Source organism: Nyctereutes procyonoides, unplaced genomic scaffold (genome assembly GCF_905146905.1).
Source record: "Nyctereutes procyonoides isolate TBG_1078 unplaced genomic scaffold, NYPRO_anot_genome, whole genome shotgun sequence".
NCBI classification, from domain to species: domain Eukaryota; kingdom Metazoa; phylum Chordata; class Mammalia; order Carnivora; family Canidae; genus Nyctereutes; species Nyctereutes procyonoides.
Window position 1 is genome coordinate 16,154,976 of NW_026575133.1, and position 17,075 is coordinate 16,172,050.

At 37.6% G+C, this 17,075-nt stretch overlaps 1 protein-coding gene across 6 annotated transcripts in view; it reads left to right on the plus strand.

The window, feature by feature from the left end:
* The window catches only part of VTI1A (vesicle transport through interaction with t-SNAREs 1A), a 361,282-nt gene that overhangs the window by 199,818 nt on the left and 144,389 nt on the right, over positions 1-17,075 (plus strand). For 4 of the 6 annotated variants that reach the window (XM_055345977.1, XM_055345978.1, XM_055345976.1 and 1 more), the window contains exons 6-7: positions 8,831-8,901; positions 9,555-9,616. In XM_055345977.1, coding sequence (XP_055201952.1) covers positions 8,831-8,901; positions 9,555-9,616 — 133 coding nt within the window. Of the gene's footprint in view, positions 1-8,830; positions 8,902-9,554; positions 9,628-17,075 lie in introns of all 6 variants that reach the window. The other 2 variants (XM_055345981.1, XM_055345979.1) reach the window with 1 other exon arrangement.

The following is a 17,075-nucleotide window of genomic DNA, read 5'->3' on the forward strand; positions in this document are numbered from 1 at the left end:
ATAGATAGTGATTAACTCTGCCCATAATGATTTCTAAAAAGGCTTTCTAATTACTTTCTAGTCACTTGTCATAGTTTACAGCACTTTTGGGGTTTTCTTTAAGTAATTCATTCAACCTAGAGATCTGGCTGATGCTGAACAGGTCTCTCTTGTCTGCTAAGTAAATACATGTTTGGCAAATTCCACAAGTGAGCCTTTGGAATGTGTTTTGACAATTTTGCCCATTCAGGTTTTCTGCTGCTTCATCTCCTGGCTTTTACATTCTTTATTGAATTGTGAAAAGGTTATGTCCTTCCTGCTGCTCTGGTCTTGTTTCATAGAATAGAACAGATTCATTCTCGTTTTTGAATGAAGCTGTAATTAACATGGCTCCTTTTGTTTAACAAGTTCAGTTTACCCAGTACCTGCTCATTCCAGAGCATCATTATTGGTGGCACAGCTTCACTGACTGATGTCTAAGGGCTCTGGGAATAGTGTTTGTTAATATCTGCAGCAAACCAGGTAACTAAGGGGAGGTTCCGCTACTATGACTTCAATGAAAGTAGTGCTGATGATTTTTTAATTGCTTAATGATAGATTGGATCATCTTAAAGCAAAGTAGAAAATATACTCACCTGCTAAGGAGATAATCTTAAATCATAATTGCTAAGAAAGGAAAAGAAAAAGAAAGCTAGGCCATGTACATCTTTTGCTGTATGTCTATGAATGCATAAGTTTACCTTCAGTTTATATGAATGTATAGTTTTCTGTAATAATGTCATCATCCAAGTGTTTGTAAATATTTTATACTACATAGTAAATTCGAATGTCCTCAGAGGCCCAGCAGGCTACTGTATGAAGCAGTCCACTGTTAACAGACTTGGGCAATCTGGAGAGTGTATGACTTGCTTAAAAGCATTCAAGTTCGAATTGTTTCATGTTTTCTTTTTCTTTCTTTCTTTTCTTTTCTTTTTTCTCTTTTCTTTTTCTTTTCTTTTCTTTTCTTTTCTTTTCTTTTCTTTTCTTTCTTTTCTTTCTTTCTTTTCTTTCTTTCTTTTCTTTCTTTCTTTCTTTCTTTCTTTCTTTTCTTTCTTTCTTAATATTGCCAAAGTGGGAGGTGTGCCCTGGGGATGGAAATACATCTGTGGGCCTGATTTGGGCCTTGAGCTTCAGTTTGTTTACATGTTCTATAGAGAAAAAGAGGCATTAAGATTCTACAGAGTCATTGAATTCTGATATTTCACAGCCACAAGGAGCACTGAAGAATACCGAGCCCAAGACGGTCATTTTGCCTTTAAGGAAACTGAGGCCCAGAGAAGGGAAGTGCTTTACCTAAATTAAAGCTCAAATGACCACTTCTTTTATTTTCTTTTAAGGGAGTCCTAAATACAGGGGGATCTGGAACACTCTTCTAGAGATATTTGTCTTCTCTAGCATAATAACCATTAGCCACATGTGGTTACTAAGCACTGGAAATGTGACTAGTGCTAGAGAGGAACTGAATTTTAAATTTAATTTTAATATATAAATAGTTCCATGTGGCTAGTGGGTACCATATTGAACAGAGAAGCTCAGGGATTACAGTTTTCATTGCTAATTTATCAGTATGCTTCACATATAACTTCAAAACCAGTCAACAGTATACTCCTGTTTACCTACTCTTCATCCTTTGTGCTCTGGTTTTCATATATTTAATTCTATATATATTGTTATTTTTACTTTATTTGGATCTGAGTTCTGTAGATCCAGATTTCCATCCATTATCATTTCCCTTCAGCCTGAAGAATTTCCTTTAACACTTCTTGTAGTTCAGTTCTTCTGGATGATTCTCCCAGTTTTAAATTATCTATAATTATCTTTATTTAACCTTTTTTTTTTCATAGATTTTATTTATTTGAGATAGAGAGCGAGAGAGTGAGAGAAAGAGAGAGCATGAGCGGTGGGGACAAAGGGAGAAGGAGAAGCAGGATCCCCACTGAGTAGGGAACCCAGTGTGGGACTCGATTGACCCCGGGATCATGACCTGAGTCAAAGGCAGACACTTAACTGACTGCACCACTCAGGCACCCCTTAACCTTACTTTTAAAGGACATTCTCACTGATTACAGAAGAGTAAGATGACTGCCCTACCCCCCTGCCTCCCCCCCCCCCACTTTGGGATGTTGCTTCAATATCTTCTTGCATTGTTTTCTGATGAAGATTCAACCCTCATACTTATCATTAATACATGTTGTTTTCTCCCCTCTGGCTGCTTATAAGATTTTTTATTTATCTTTAGTTTCTAGAAATTTGATGATGATGTGACAAGGTGTGGTTGTCTTTGTATTTATCTTGCTCAGAGATTGCTCAGCAAGATTTATCTTGCTTGAACTACTTTGATCTATGGATTGACTTTTTTAAAATAAAGTTTGAAAAGTTTTGACTTATTTCTTCTATCCTGTTGTTTGTCTCTGGGAATCTCATTTTCTGGGAATCTAATTATATGTGTTTAAGACCACTTGTTATTATCTTTTGTTATTGTTAATGCTCTGTCCTTTTTTTTTTTTCAGACTTCATTTCCTCCTTTAGATAATTTCTATTAACCCATCTTCAAGTTCAAGTATTCTTTCTTGTGTAGTAAATGATACTCTCTTGGGTCCATCCAGAAAACTGGTTTCAGAAGCTGTATTTTTTCATTCTCAAATTTTATTTGGTTCCTTTTTATTTTATCTTTTTAAGATTTTATTAATTTATTCATGGGAGACACAGAGAGAGAAAGAGAGGCAGAGACACAGGCAGAGGGAGAAGCAGACTCTATGTAGGGAGCCCAGCATGGGACTCGATCCCTGGTGTCCAGGATCACACCCTGGGTTGCAGGCGGCACTAAACCACTGCACCACCAGGGCTGCCCTGGTTCCTTTTTAGAGTTTCCACTTCTTTCCTAAAAAACCCCTCTCTTCGCCTATTATGCTTACCTTTTCCAAGAAACTTTTTTTTTTAAGATTTTATTTATTTATTCATGAGAAAGAGGTAGAGAGAGAAAGAGAGAGAGAGAGGCAGAGACAAGCAGAGGGAGCAGCAGGCTCCATGCAGGGAGCCTGAGGTGGGACTCGATGTGGGGTCTCCAAGATCACGCCCTGAGCTGAAGGCAGCGCTAAACCGCTGAGCCACCCAGGCTGCCCCCAAGAAATTTTTTAACACCAGTATGATACTTGTTTTCAAATCTTTATCTGCTAACTCTAATAAATAAGCCATCTGTTAGTCTACTTACATAGGCTGTGTTTTCACTTTTTTATTCTCCTTCCCCCTCTATTTTTTTGCATGCCATGGAATGTGTGTAGTATTCTAGACACAGTGAAAAAGAACAGTAGTGTCTAAATTTATTTTTCTCTGAGAGCACTTTATCTTATATTTGATTAAGGGTGTGATGAGATTCGTTCCAAAAAGCTGAATCTCTAATTAGATTGGATTTATTGGGGTGAGTGCATCCTCAACCTGTGTCTTGGCTGCTTTTTTTTTTTTTTTAATATTATCAATACTTGATCTGGAGTGAATTGGTCTGTAGTTTTCCATAATTTGGGTTCATATTTGGGCTTAACTTTCCCAGTGTCTCAAAATATAAGCACCACAAGAATATGTAAGAATGTGTGATTTTTCTTTTTACTCACCAACCCCTTCTCTACTGCCTCTTCCTTGGCAAATTTGGAGATTGAAGGAGAATTACCAGACCAAGCAATTTATTTTTATGTTTATAGCTCATCCAGATTTCATTCTGTCCTGTACACCTACATTTTTATAAGGTATTCTCCTCATCCTTGAGAAGTCTCTGAATGGCAGCCCTGTGATTAACTGAGGCATTCACCCTAGGTATGAACATTGCCATAGCTCCTTGCTCACACATGAGGTACTAGTTTCTCTCTAAAATCTATCAGAGCTTCCTTGCACACATCACACTTCTCCCACACAAGTTTTTCTTGTTTCTAGGAGAGTCATTTACATCTTTCTACATCCTAATTGAAAGCAAAAGTTCCTCACGTGTCTTGAATTGTCAAATAATGAAAGTTGGTGAAAGAACTATCTTTTCCATTGTTACTTTTCTAGGCGTCAGGAATTCAAAAGACTCCTCATATCTGAGTAACATCAATACTGTGGGTAACCGGGCAGCCCGGGTGGCTCAGTGGTTTGGCACTGACTTCGGCCCAGGGCGTGATCCTGGAGACGCAGGATCAAGTCCCATGTCGGGCTCCATGCATGGAGCCTGCTTCTCCCTCTGCCCTCTCTGTCTCTCATGAATAAATAAATAAAATATTAAAAAAAAATACTGTGGTTGACCTACCACCTCTCAGGGCATGATACCAGAATCACTGTCTGAGAAGGTGTGCTAGATGCCAAAGAATGGCTTAACCAACCACTCCATGAGCTACTCCCTCCTGGGAAGGCTATGTGTGACTATCTTTGCTTTCCGAAAGCAATACTTTTATTAGATTTGGTGGCCAGAAGTTCTGAAGTCAGGTCCAAAATTCAGTACTTCAGGTTATTAGGAAATATTACCTTGTATTTTTTAATTGTCACGTTAGTGTTCTGCAGCATGCATATGAAAGCACATGCTTCAAAAAATAGCTCTTTTACAGTATTTCCATGCAGTCTTGCACTTCAGTGAAGTCACTATATGCACAATAGCTGGTTAATTATGAATACCCTTTACCTGTTACTAAAATTGCTAATAAAGTTTTGAGTGCCAGAAAAAATAAACTTAGTTCATTAAAGAAGGCTCAACTGGATGTCTTCACTTTTTAAAATAATTCGCTGGGAACCACATCCTTAATAAGAGAGTTAAATTTAAGTGTGATGAAAAATAATTTTTTTTCTGGTGAGTGTACTATTTATAGCATAATGGCTACAATTTTTTTGATATTTTGAATTTACCAATGGATTGTTTTCTGATTAACCATATTTGAGGCTCCTTCCCTTTCGGTCATGTTTATATTATAACGTGATGTGAGCCTCAGTCAGTTCTGCCTTCCTATGAAAAATATTTTAATCTACTCATCTCCAAAATACAAGCCCAATAATTATTTGTTAAAGTTCATCCATGTTGGCTTTATGATGGTTCAAGTGACATTATTATTTTGAATGAAGAGCAATGATGCTTTCCATGGTACAGGCTCATCAAACTAAGTCTTATCTTTTGTGATGCCAGGCCTGTCCTTCAGGAAGTATTTTGCTGGATTTGTAGTTTCCTGCTTCTTCACAGGAAAGTGTAGAATGCCTGGTATATATCTCTCAACCCCACCCCAAATATATTGAAAAGGAGAGGAAATGTTAGCCGAAATGCATTTTGCAGTTTGTAACCCTTTAATAAAGGACCTTAGACCAAGGATATGATTCATTCTGGATAATGTGAAAACAAAAACTCAGTGAGTTTGAATGCTGTACTCCCAGGATAATTCCCAGGACCCCTGTGGGAAGGATAGAAGAAGAGCAGGAAGGAACTTTCCTTTCCAGGAATTCATTTGTCACGCTCACACTGACATGTAGAATTCCAGCATATGGCATCAGTTTTGATTTTCTTTTATGTTTTTCATTGTTTCTTACTCTCAAGAAGATCCTCACAGTCAACAAGTGCAGTATTTATAAAATTTATGATTTCTCAAGTTATTTCAGTGGAGATAGCATGGCTGTTTCCCATTCTAAAGGCACTGTGAGTATTTAAAGAGCTAAAAACTCTGGACTGGGAGTATCACATACACTAGTTTAGACCTACGAGACTGTGTTTTTTCTTTATTGGAGTTTGGTGTGTGCTTACATCTTCAGTTAAATTATTCAAAAAAAAGTAAACCTAAAAGTATTACTAATTTTTTAAATAAAATTATCCCTAAATATCTAATACTATTTTAAGGATAGTCTGTTTTAAAAAAATAATCCTTTCCAATTTTGTCTTGTTTTGATTGGAGTAGGGGAACACATAATGAAAAAAACATACAGAACTTGCATGAATTTTTCCTTTCATTCTAAGAGTGTGAGCATTTCTTATATGCTTGGCCTGGAGTTTGCTTTATTGGGGCATTAAAACTGAAGGTAGCAAGTAAGAAATGAAAAAAAGAATTCTGTTTCCAACAAATGGATGATATCTGCGTATTAAGACCAAGAAGTGTGCACTCTTGGCAATATCTCTTCTCTTGCCAGATGCGTTAGGACTTCAGATGCTGAGATATTTCCCAAGAGACAAGGAGATTGAGGGAGTGATTTAACAACTCCTGGAAAGACCTGAGCTCTTTACTGCTTGTTCTATTGATTCCTTCAGTAGCAGACTATGGATCCATTCAGAATAGTTTTTCCCCTAGCAAACCTTTTAGAATTGTGGATCTGTTACCTGCATTCCAATGTTGACTTCTCCCGTGCCACACTGGATATGATTTGAGAGCAAGAGCAGATCACAAACCTTTCATGCACTTTATCTACTCCTTTCATGTACTTTATTTCAATCTCTCCTTGCTTCCTTCCACAAACATTTACTGGAAGCATGATGCTGGTGACAGGCAAAATGATAATCTATTTCCTATTTGTTTAAAATTATTTATTTTAATGCTGTTAATCTTGATAGGAGAAAATAATATAGAAGTGGTATTTTGCTGAAGTAAATAGAGTATTAATGGTGTCTCTAAATATTAGAGATTTTGAGCTAAAATGAATTAAGATTGCTTAATTATGTTGCTTAAAGGAAGTCAGTGTGATACTTAACAGTGTGATAAAATTGAATATTGTAGTTCATATGCAAAAAAGAAATATTCTACTCTAGTTGTTTTTTCCTTCTTCATTATTGGTATCATCTTCCACTTTTTTGGTGCCTCTACTGGGAGCCACATATCTTATCCAAATTACCTTTAGAATATATTTAATAGAATTAATAAAAAGCTAACATCTGTCTGAGAGATGATACTATACTAGGGAGGTACTCCACTGGAAAGAATTTTTGGAGTTTATATAGGTATCAAAAATACATTTATGCTATTGCATTTGAGCATTTTTTATTACTAGAATTTTTTTATCATGAACGGAATATACAGTCCTTTTTCTGATATGCCATGAAAAACAAAGCATTTGCCCTTTTGGCTGCCAAATCTTCACTATTAGCACAAAAGTTCATGAATGCAGGGGCTTGATTTTCCTTACTGGCCATGTCCCCAACATATGATTTTTTACTAAGTGCATTGATTCCCATGTATTATGCAATTACATGCATTTGTATGGTAGCCTATAGCTTTCAAAACATTTTTACTTAGATTAATTTTGTTTGACTATAGCAACAATTTTGTGAGAAAGGTAGGACAGATCTTTTATCTTGTGATACCCAGTTCCAGTGGGTTGTGGCAGACCTAGGATGGGAGGGGGCCCAATTCCCTAGGATGGGGGGGGGGACAGTCCATTGGTTCTTAATATCATTCATCATCATTCAACAAATGCTTATTATTGCTATAGGCAAGTCACTGTGTTAAGTATTCTAGCTGAATTATTTAACCTTTACCACAGCCCCTTGACATAGAATAATCTTCTTTCCATTTTAGAAGTAAAGAACTAAGGCAAAATGAAGCTAGGTAACATATGCAACGTCACACAGCCAGTAAGCGTCAGCACTGAGGATTAGGCTCACACAGTGTGAGTTCCCAATCTAAGCTCTCAATATGGCCTAACCACTGCTCCACAGTTTTTAGGATGTCCCTCTGAAAAGTTTGTTGGTATATATCCATGAGCCAAATAACTACCATGGTGAGACTTCCTTATGATTTCATTAAATTATTTGCTATCATTGTAATAGATGCTTGTTGAGTGTTGCAATAAATTTATAAGCCAGAGATAGTTGTTGTATAGGTTGTAGGTAAAGAGACAATACAAAAGGAAAAAAAAAAAAAGAAATGTAGATACCGGGTAGTCAGATAGGTTGCCAGTATTACAAGTGTGTCAGATTTGTCATTCTTCTATTATAGAATAAGGTACCTCCCAGGTGATGGAGAATGAGTCTGAAAAAAAAATTAATTCAAGGCAGCTGAATATTTGTCAGGTTAGGACATACCTAGAGTCTTGTAAAAGAAGGAGAGCCGACCAGTGCCAACCAAATGGGATGATCACGGCAGAGGAAAACCTCATCGGAACTCAGCAGTGTGCTTTTTAATGAATGTTCTAACCTGCCTATTCCTGTATAAATGGAAGTTCTGTCTGCAGCTTGAGCTTTCCTCAGCCATGTGTGAAGTGCACCTCATCCTGACTCAAGTATCCACAGCAGCTAAGAACACACTAACTGAGCCCTTGCTCCAAGAGAGCAAAAGCCTAGAGAGAGTTCCACTAGCAATAAGCTGCAGTAGTTGAGATTCTGAGGACTGTATATGGGACGAATACATTAAAATCAAAATTGTTCTAACTGGAGGTTTGCCTACATATGCAAAGCAGTGCAATAATAAAGTGGGGGAGGTAGAGTAGAATCATTAACATTAGTTGTAACCTGCAAAACCAGAGACTAGATTCCTATGTAATGATAAAATTATTGGAAGACCATTGGACCTGGGCTTTTCATCTTGGCAGATGACAAATATGCTGAGGTGGCCTTCGGCAAGTTGTATCACCTCTCAATCATCACTGCCTTGTTGGTTATGTTCTATAGGTTGAATTGTAAATCCCATCTAATCATATCTAAGATATATAGGTAAATTTATTAAATACTTTAAAAATATTTTTCATGTATAAGAACTATGTGTCCGATATGTAATGTACACTTATTAAACATGAACTCTATGCCACTGCCGTCGTGGTACTCCTAGAGTTTGTTTCCACTTACACCAAAAGCCACCCTTCCTCACTCAAATTTCCTTTTCGATAGAGCAAATTGGCCAGGAGATGTTGGAAAACCTCAGTCATGACAGAGAAAAGATACAGCGTGCACGTGAACGAGTAAGTAGAAGGGATACAAAATTCTTTTCATAAATTCGGTAAATGATAAGACATAAAACAAAAGGCCTTCAGCACATCCATAGACAGTAGTGATGACATAGATGTAAGTGTGTCTAAAAATGGCAAGGGTAGTTGAGGGATGTCGAGTAAGGGGAGAAGAAAAAGAGTGGAATGGAGAAAGAAGCTGACTCTTTCCCCTGCCTTGAATGCCCCCAGGTAGATATTTTATTTAGCTCTATAACTGAGGTCAGACTTTGGAGTATGTCAAGTCTTACAGAGTGAAAGCTGTAAAGATAGTGATGTCTCATCCTCCCTCAGTTTACTTCATTTCCATTCATATATCTAGGACTTCACGCATTAAAAATTGGATTTTAATTACGAGATGTATATTCAGCGTTGTCAGCCTAAGAGACATGCTTTTATAGCCAGTTCAAGTATCCAGTTTAATGCTCCTGGTATCATCTTTTACATGTAATTTCTTAAATCTAAGAATTTTCAGAGATTGTGTAGGTGTCACGATGTATTTTAATGTATTTAAGTATCTATTATTAATTGGATTTCCATCCATGAAGAACAATTACTGCTTGCCAGTGCATTTGCAAAATGATCCAACTGCATGAAGTTTTGTTTTAACATTCCTTTTCTCCTCCTAGCTTCGGGAAACAGATGCTAACTTGGGGAAAAGCTCCAGGGTTCTGACAGGGATGTTGCGAAGGTAAGAGCAAGGTAGGGACCTATCTTCCTCTCTCTCCCTTTTTTGAAACGATGGTTTTCATCTAGTTGCAACTGGCCATATTCTAGGCATGCAAGCCTCTGCTCTTAGTACCCTGGGTCAAGACCCTTTTGAAATAACAGAGCACTGATATTAACTCTTGTTTGGACAGAGACACATACTGAGTAGCTTAGATTAGAGAGAAGGTTTGAGCTAGGGGGGTTACCTCAAGCTATGGAAAAAATTAGGGTTAGACATGAAGTCTTTTTTCATAGCCCGAGGAAGTCCCCATGGCAGGAACAGACCGATTTTATTTTCTATTTCGATAGCCTCCTTCTTATAGAAGGAATGCGGGCCTGCGGGTATTAGCTGTGTTCTCTCTCTGTTGCCTTGTTTTCATTTTATTTCTTTAAGAGACGCTGTTTGGGGAAATATTTCAATTTTACATATATTTAAAGATGATTTTTAAAATTTAAATATTATCTAAAGAATCTGAATTCACATGTGCGAGCAAACAAATGTCAGTGTTTTATGTGTGTTAATTAACCTTTGACTGATGGAAGATATTTGTGAAAGTAAGTGAAAATAAATGAATGCCTGGGTAATACACTATATTCTGTATTTTTCAAGGGGGAAGTAAGAAATGTTTTCATTGTTCTGAAAATTAGAGCCATTTTTTACTTAGCATATCTACTAGCATGGTACTTTCTTACATTCAGTATCTACCAAATAAGATTATCATCTAGCATAACCTTCAGTTTGGGACTGTAGCTGGAAATGTGAATGAAGAATGTCAAGAATCACCTCTAGAATAGCTTAATTGGGATTTTACAGAAGAAATCTTTTAGCACTAATACTGTAGAGACAACTGTTTTAGAGTAAGGAAAATCATCTCTACTCAGGTATCTGTATATAATAATTTGTTAGAAGTGTTTTTGCTGCATTAGCGATGGATGGCACAAGCAGTGGATAGTTACTTGGTCTCTATCAGGCTGATCAGTAGCGAGCCTGGAGTTCCTGCGACACCTCCAACTAACACTGACCTAACTCCACATGCCCCTGCTTTTCCTACAGGCACAGTGCCAATTCAGAACCATAAGCCACCAAATTCTCTGCTTAAGAGTAATATGTAAATGATCTAGAAACACTCAAAATCCACACAGAAGTGGCAATTGAAAGGAATGCTTCAGTGCTTATAGACAATAAAAAAGGAAAAAAGTCCTCTTTTGCTTCCCTGGGAGGGCCCCTGCGATGTGAGCTGTAACGAATATTCTGCATATGTCTCCATTTTGTCAAATCTCATTAAAGAGTCCTTCTGCTTTATGTCAATTGAGCTGTCCAGAAATCATTCATCATTTTTAGTGTAAAAAAAAATCATGCGGTTATTTAAATAATATCATATTAATGTTAAAGTTCAGCTGTCATTTAATGGTATGGCTTAATCAGATGTAGCATTTAGGAAAAATAGTTTGTTCGGGCTCTGCATGGCTTTCAGGTTGGCAGATTCAAATAAGGATTTATGAGTTTCTAAACCAATGTATTTCTGCCCATGTTTCTGCTTGATGTACCTCACCCTTTTGTGCAGGACACTGCAGACAGTTATTTCAACAAATAAAGCATCTCCTCATATTGTGTTTGAATAAATTTGCAAGTCATTTAGAGAGGGTGAAGCACAAACACTCCTGCAACCTTTGACTGGGCTTTCTGTAGGGCAATCGTACTAACGTGCCTGCTTCATAAGCCTACAGAGGGAAGTTAAGTTACTCCGCTGAAATCTACTTGGGGTCCTCTTTGTAGGCAGACTCAGTCAATGACTGACTCATTTCCTTTTGGGATCTGATGAGGGTATGAACAGAAATAAAAATCCCCAGGTGGACATCACCTCGCTATGGTGAGCCAAGGCTTAGGCCCTCTGGTGCATATTGGTGATTGTATTTTTTATAAGGCTCAACTGGGATCTTAGTATCAGCCAAGGTATCCAGATACTCTTAATCAGTGCTGTAACCTGACTGAGTCTCTGGGGAGCCACATGCAGGTGGTGGTTTTGTTCAGTTTCTAATTACTATCCCACGTGACATACAATTTATTTTGGACTTGGGAAAAGGCAAAAATATTTTATCAACTTCTTCACTTCATTGTTTTTATTATTCCCTGAAAAACCAGTCTCTAGAGAAACGGAGCCAGCTTTTATGTACCAAAGTCTTTAATTTAATGCTCTGATTTTGCTTTGTCTGTTATGTCCCTCCCATTCACATGGCATTCCCTTCCAGTACTGGTGAGATTTTTCTTTCAGGAAGAGAGTTCACATTCTCTTTCCAAAACTGCCTAGCTACATCATGTGTCAATAATTGTGTCTGATTTAAGTCAAGGTATAATATTGAACCACACACCCATCTGTCACCTTCACAAATGAATTAAAAGAAATTAATATCCTCTTTGTGCAGCGTAGATGTTTACCTCCATACGACATAAGCTTATTGAGTTTCATGATAGATTCTGTATGACTGAGAATATTCTACAATATACTAAACCGTGGAATGAATTTATTTAAAAGAAAGGTTGCTGATTATTTTTCATTTTTTAAATTCAGAGTGTTTTTAATTTTGTATATTGAACGACCTGGGATCGAGTCCCATGTCAAGCTCCCTGCATGGAGCCTGCTCCTCCCTCTGCCTGTGTCTCTGCCTTTCTCTCTCTGTCTCTCTCATGAATAAATAAATAAAATCTTAAAAAAAAAAAAAAGAAATAGCATGCCATGGTCCCCTCATTTGGGTCATTTTATTTGTTTTGAGTAGTCTGTTGTGAAGACAGGTGAAACTTGTGTCCTATCAGTACCAAAGTCTGTGTATGAACCGACCTGATTATCTGTAAGACCAAAAGCAGATAGGGAAATAAAAATGAGCTAAGTAGGGGCACCTGGGTGGCTCAGTCAGTGAAGTGTCCGACTCTTGATTTTGGCTCAGGTCGTGGTCTCAGGGTCGTGAGGTCAAGCCCTGCGTCAGGCTGCACCCAAGGTGTGGAACCTGCTTAAGATTCTCCCTTGCTCTCTCCCCCTACCCCTACTCATGTGCTCTCTCTAAAAAAATAGAAAGAAGAAAGTCCTGGGGGAATTCCTAAAATATACCTAATTCTCAAGGAAGTTCTCGAAGATTCTGCAACTCCAGTGAATGCTTACTAGTCATTAAAAAGGGTGTGAGGAAAACAACCAATAGGAAATATCATTTAAGTAGCTATAAAACCAATGTGTTTCAAAGGTTTAGAGATGCAGGAGATGATTTATAGATTCATAAATAAGCTCTGAAAGGAACTAAACATGCAAAAAGTACTGGGGACATGTCCAGTTTAGTGAGATAGCCGCAGATGCAACCAAAATAAATAAATAAATAATTCTTTATGGAACCATACTATATTGCCAAGAGGAAGAAAGCAAAGGAGAAAATTGGCCCATTCGAAATTATAATGGGGAAACTTGACATCAAAACACAGATATCGCTAATTCCCTGGAAAGTAATTTTTCTTCTGTCTTGACAGAAGATGGAGAACTAGCTAGGGACAAACTACTCATTTCCTGACTCTGTGGAGAGAGTTTGGAATAAAGTGCTATTCAGATAATAATGAAAATGGTCATGAAACAAATGGCCATTCATGTGGTGACTGGGGCCAAAGAAATGAATTTTTCATTGACTCTCACAAAATGTGATTATTACAACTGCTTGTCTTAAAGCATCACAAACAGCACTGAGCGGCTCACATGTTGCTCTTTGTATATTTGTGTGTGTTATATGCATGTTATTTCCTGTACAGCTGACTGGGAAGTCTTCTTAGAGTAGACAGAGCGGGCGGCCAGTGAAAATGAAAATAGAACTTTGCAAGATTTCAGTCAGAAAACAAAAGACCTCATGATTCTTTTTTTTTTTTAACCTCTGAATGAATAATTTATCAGTAATGGTATGTTTATTTCTAAAAGTATCTGAAGGATTTCCTAGGAATATAACAAAGTTATGATTTGAGATCTCCTCCGACATAAATTTGGAGGACGCGTTATGCTCGCTCATTGACTGCATATTAGGTGCTGGCAAAAGGCTTACGAAAAGAAACAGCATTTCTTTTAAAACAGCTTTTTAATTTTTTTTTAATTTTTATTTATTTATGATAGTCACAGAGAGAGAGAGAGAGAGGCAGAGACACAGGCAGAGGGAGAAGCAGGCTCCATGCACCGGGAGCCCGATGTGGGATTTGATCCCGGGTCTCCAGGATCGCGCCCTGGGCCAAAGGCAGGCGCCAAACCGCTGCGCCACCCAGGGATCCCTAAAACAGCTTTTTAAAAACGTTTTTTAACATCTCTTCCCATATGATTACCTTAATATCAAACAATTTCCTCTCTCCCACACACGACCTGTATGTGCCCCCACTGTTTTAAATCACTTTTTAAAAATTTTTTAATTAAAAAAAAATCTGAATGTTTCCTTCAAAAAGTGAATTCTTGTTTATCCTTCCAGCATGCATGTAGTAACTTGTTTAAGCAAGGAGCTGGTGAGAGGCCTTTGGTAACTGATCTATAAGATAAACAAATCAGATAGTATTAAAGGCAGCTGCCCTTGCTAGCACTATTCATACGTTCTTATTTTATACTTGTATTTTTGTTACAGCTATCTCTGAGTCAGTCTGGGGAATAATTGCCACCTATCATTGCTATCACATTTTACATTTTAAACATGGTTTTGTTGCTTTGGTAGAATGACAGGTGAAACATCTAGAAAATTTAAATATACTGTCAAAATGATTTGCAAAAGTAAGGTATACCAGAAATACCAATGCAAGACCATTATCAGCCTTGGAAACACAAATATTTTTAGTAAACAAATGTATCTTAAAGAAATATGCTACAACTAGATTTTTTTTAATCTTTGAAAATTCTTGCTCCCCCCACCCCGTCCTTTTGCTCAAGAAATACTTTATTGGGGGATCCCTGGGTGACTCAGTGGTTTGGCACCTGCCTTCCACCCAGGGTGTAATCCTGGAGTCCCGGAATCGAGTCCCACATCAGGCTCCATGCATGGGCCTGCTTCTCCTCTGTCTGTGTCTCTGCCTCTGTCTTTTTCTCTGTGTCTCTCATGAATAAATAAAATTTAAAAAAAAAAAGAAAGAAAGAAACACTTTATTGTATTTTAATTATTCTTTTTACAATGTCTAAAAATTCGACAGTGGAGAGTTTTCAGGGCTTATAAGAAAGATGTCCTTGAAAATATACTCAATTTTTATGCACTGAAAAGTATGTCTTACCTTGCAGTATCTTTAACATTTACATTTTCACTTTTCTTCCTTTTTTGCTTTTCTCTGTTTATCCCTGTTGTTCCCCCTTTCTTGGCCTGTTTTTACAAGCGTTGAACATAGGCCCTGACCTGAAATTAATATAGTGCAATCCTAACCTCCAAGATATTCTTCAGCTTTTTATCAAGTGCATATTCGTTCAGGAATAAAATGATTGAATTTGCTGCAGATTCTTTAGACTTAACAGATTGAGGATCTGAGATTAGAATAATGCCACAATGAGAATTTAAGAAAAAAATCTTATTTCTTTTTATGTGAGTAAATTTATTACTATTCACTTAACTCATTGACTTTGTCCTATGACCTCTTCAAGGCTGACCTGGTGCTTTTACCAAACCAAAGCACAGCATTGGATTTCTTTATATGTGTTTCTCTTTGACAACAGTCTCATTGCTCAAAACATAGAATTTTGGTCCTGTGTCAGACATTTAAACACAGCATCTGGGGTTATCTGTGAGTGACAGCTCTACCAGCTGCCCTAAGTGTGTTTGACCCTAACTATACTTTGCCCACATTATCTAATTCAGTCTTTAAGAAGCTTGTGGAGAAAGTATCACATTCCCATTTTCCAGATGAGAATACCTATGCTTAGTAAACTGTCCATAGTCATATACATAAGAAAGGCACAGAAATAGGATGTGCCCTTGGCTCGCTCTTTTGAATGCACTGTGCCAAAAGGTTCCAGAGCCAGTTTTCACTAACTAGTGCTGGGATGGGAAGAGTACAAACTGATGAGTTTTCATTACACAAATTGTTAACGTCACATGCTATCTGTATTATAATTCCATTTCTTCTGTGAAATAAGTGTGGTAGTGAACCACTTCCTTTAGAAGTCGATTGTTAAGAGCAAATGAAAAAACAGACAGTTGGTAAGACACATCGGCAGTCCTGCATCAGTGGTCCTACCTTGTCCCCTCCCCCCACATTATACTGCTCTGGGAAAGTCAGAATTTTAAGATCTATTATTCTACACTCTGTCTTTTAGTAACAAAAACACTACTGCGTATACTCTGACCGATAGATCCTTGGTAGCAGGCGTTGTTCTAAGCACTTACTATACATTATCTTATTTCATCTTCATGACAACCCTAGGAGACAGAGATTATTACTCCCATTTTAAGAAATAAGCAACTATTATTAGGTGTCATTCAGCTATACATAAGTGGTGTGCCTCTAGCATCTGTTTTTTCCTACTATGCCTCACAGATAGACAACCTTTCTGGATGAGCAGACAATTAGTTGTTCTAGAAAGCAGTGAGCCAGCCTGACCAGATCCCACTAGTTAAGATGGGCCTGAAGGCACTTGGTCTGGTCTTTTAGACACAAAAACTGTAGTGTACCAATGGTGTCTTGGGGGGGAGGGGTGTTTTTAAGGAGTCCCTTAAGATTTATTTTTGACCATAGACTGTGGGGCATTAGCCAGAACCAATGACACTGTGCAAAGATGAATCTTTAATCTCCCTTACCTCCAGCATTCTGCAAGTATCGTGGTGAGGAAATTTTATGTCTAACCTTATTTCACTGGGGCCTTATCTTCACTGGATAAAGCAATCCCCAATTTTGTTTAATTATTCAAAATGAAATTCCTGCATACGCATCAAGAGGCATATGCCTCCATAGAGGAGAGATAGCCTCTGCAGCCACACTGGCTCTGCCAGTTTCTAGCTATTAACTTTTGGCAGGAAACCCACTTATTATACCTCAGTTTCCCCATCTATAAAATAAGGAAGACAAGAGTCTGTATCTCATAAATTATTATGAGGGTACACGAGTCAGTACATGTAAAATACAACAGAGTCTGTTGAATAGTAAGGTTTCAATAAATGCTGAAATATTGATTATTATCATCATTGCTTTAAAAAATAGCCTGGGGGGCAAAGACTAAAATCAAATGGTTAATTAATAGTTATTTTAGGTTGATGAATTTCAAATGGATATGGTTTTTTTTTTCTTTTGGTAAAGATTTTATTTATTTATTCATGAGAGACACAGAGAGGCAGAGACACAGGCAGAGGGAGAAGCAGCCTCCTCCCAGGGAGCCCAATATGGGACTCAGTCCCAGAACCCCAGGATCACGCCCTGAGCCAAAGGTAGAGGCTCAACCACTGAGCCACCCACGTGTCCCTCAAAT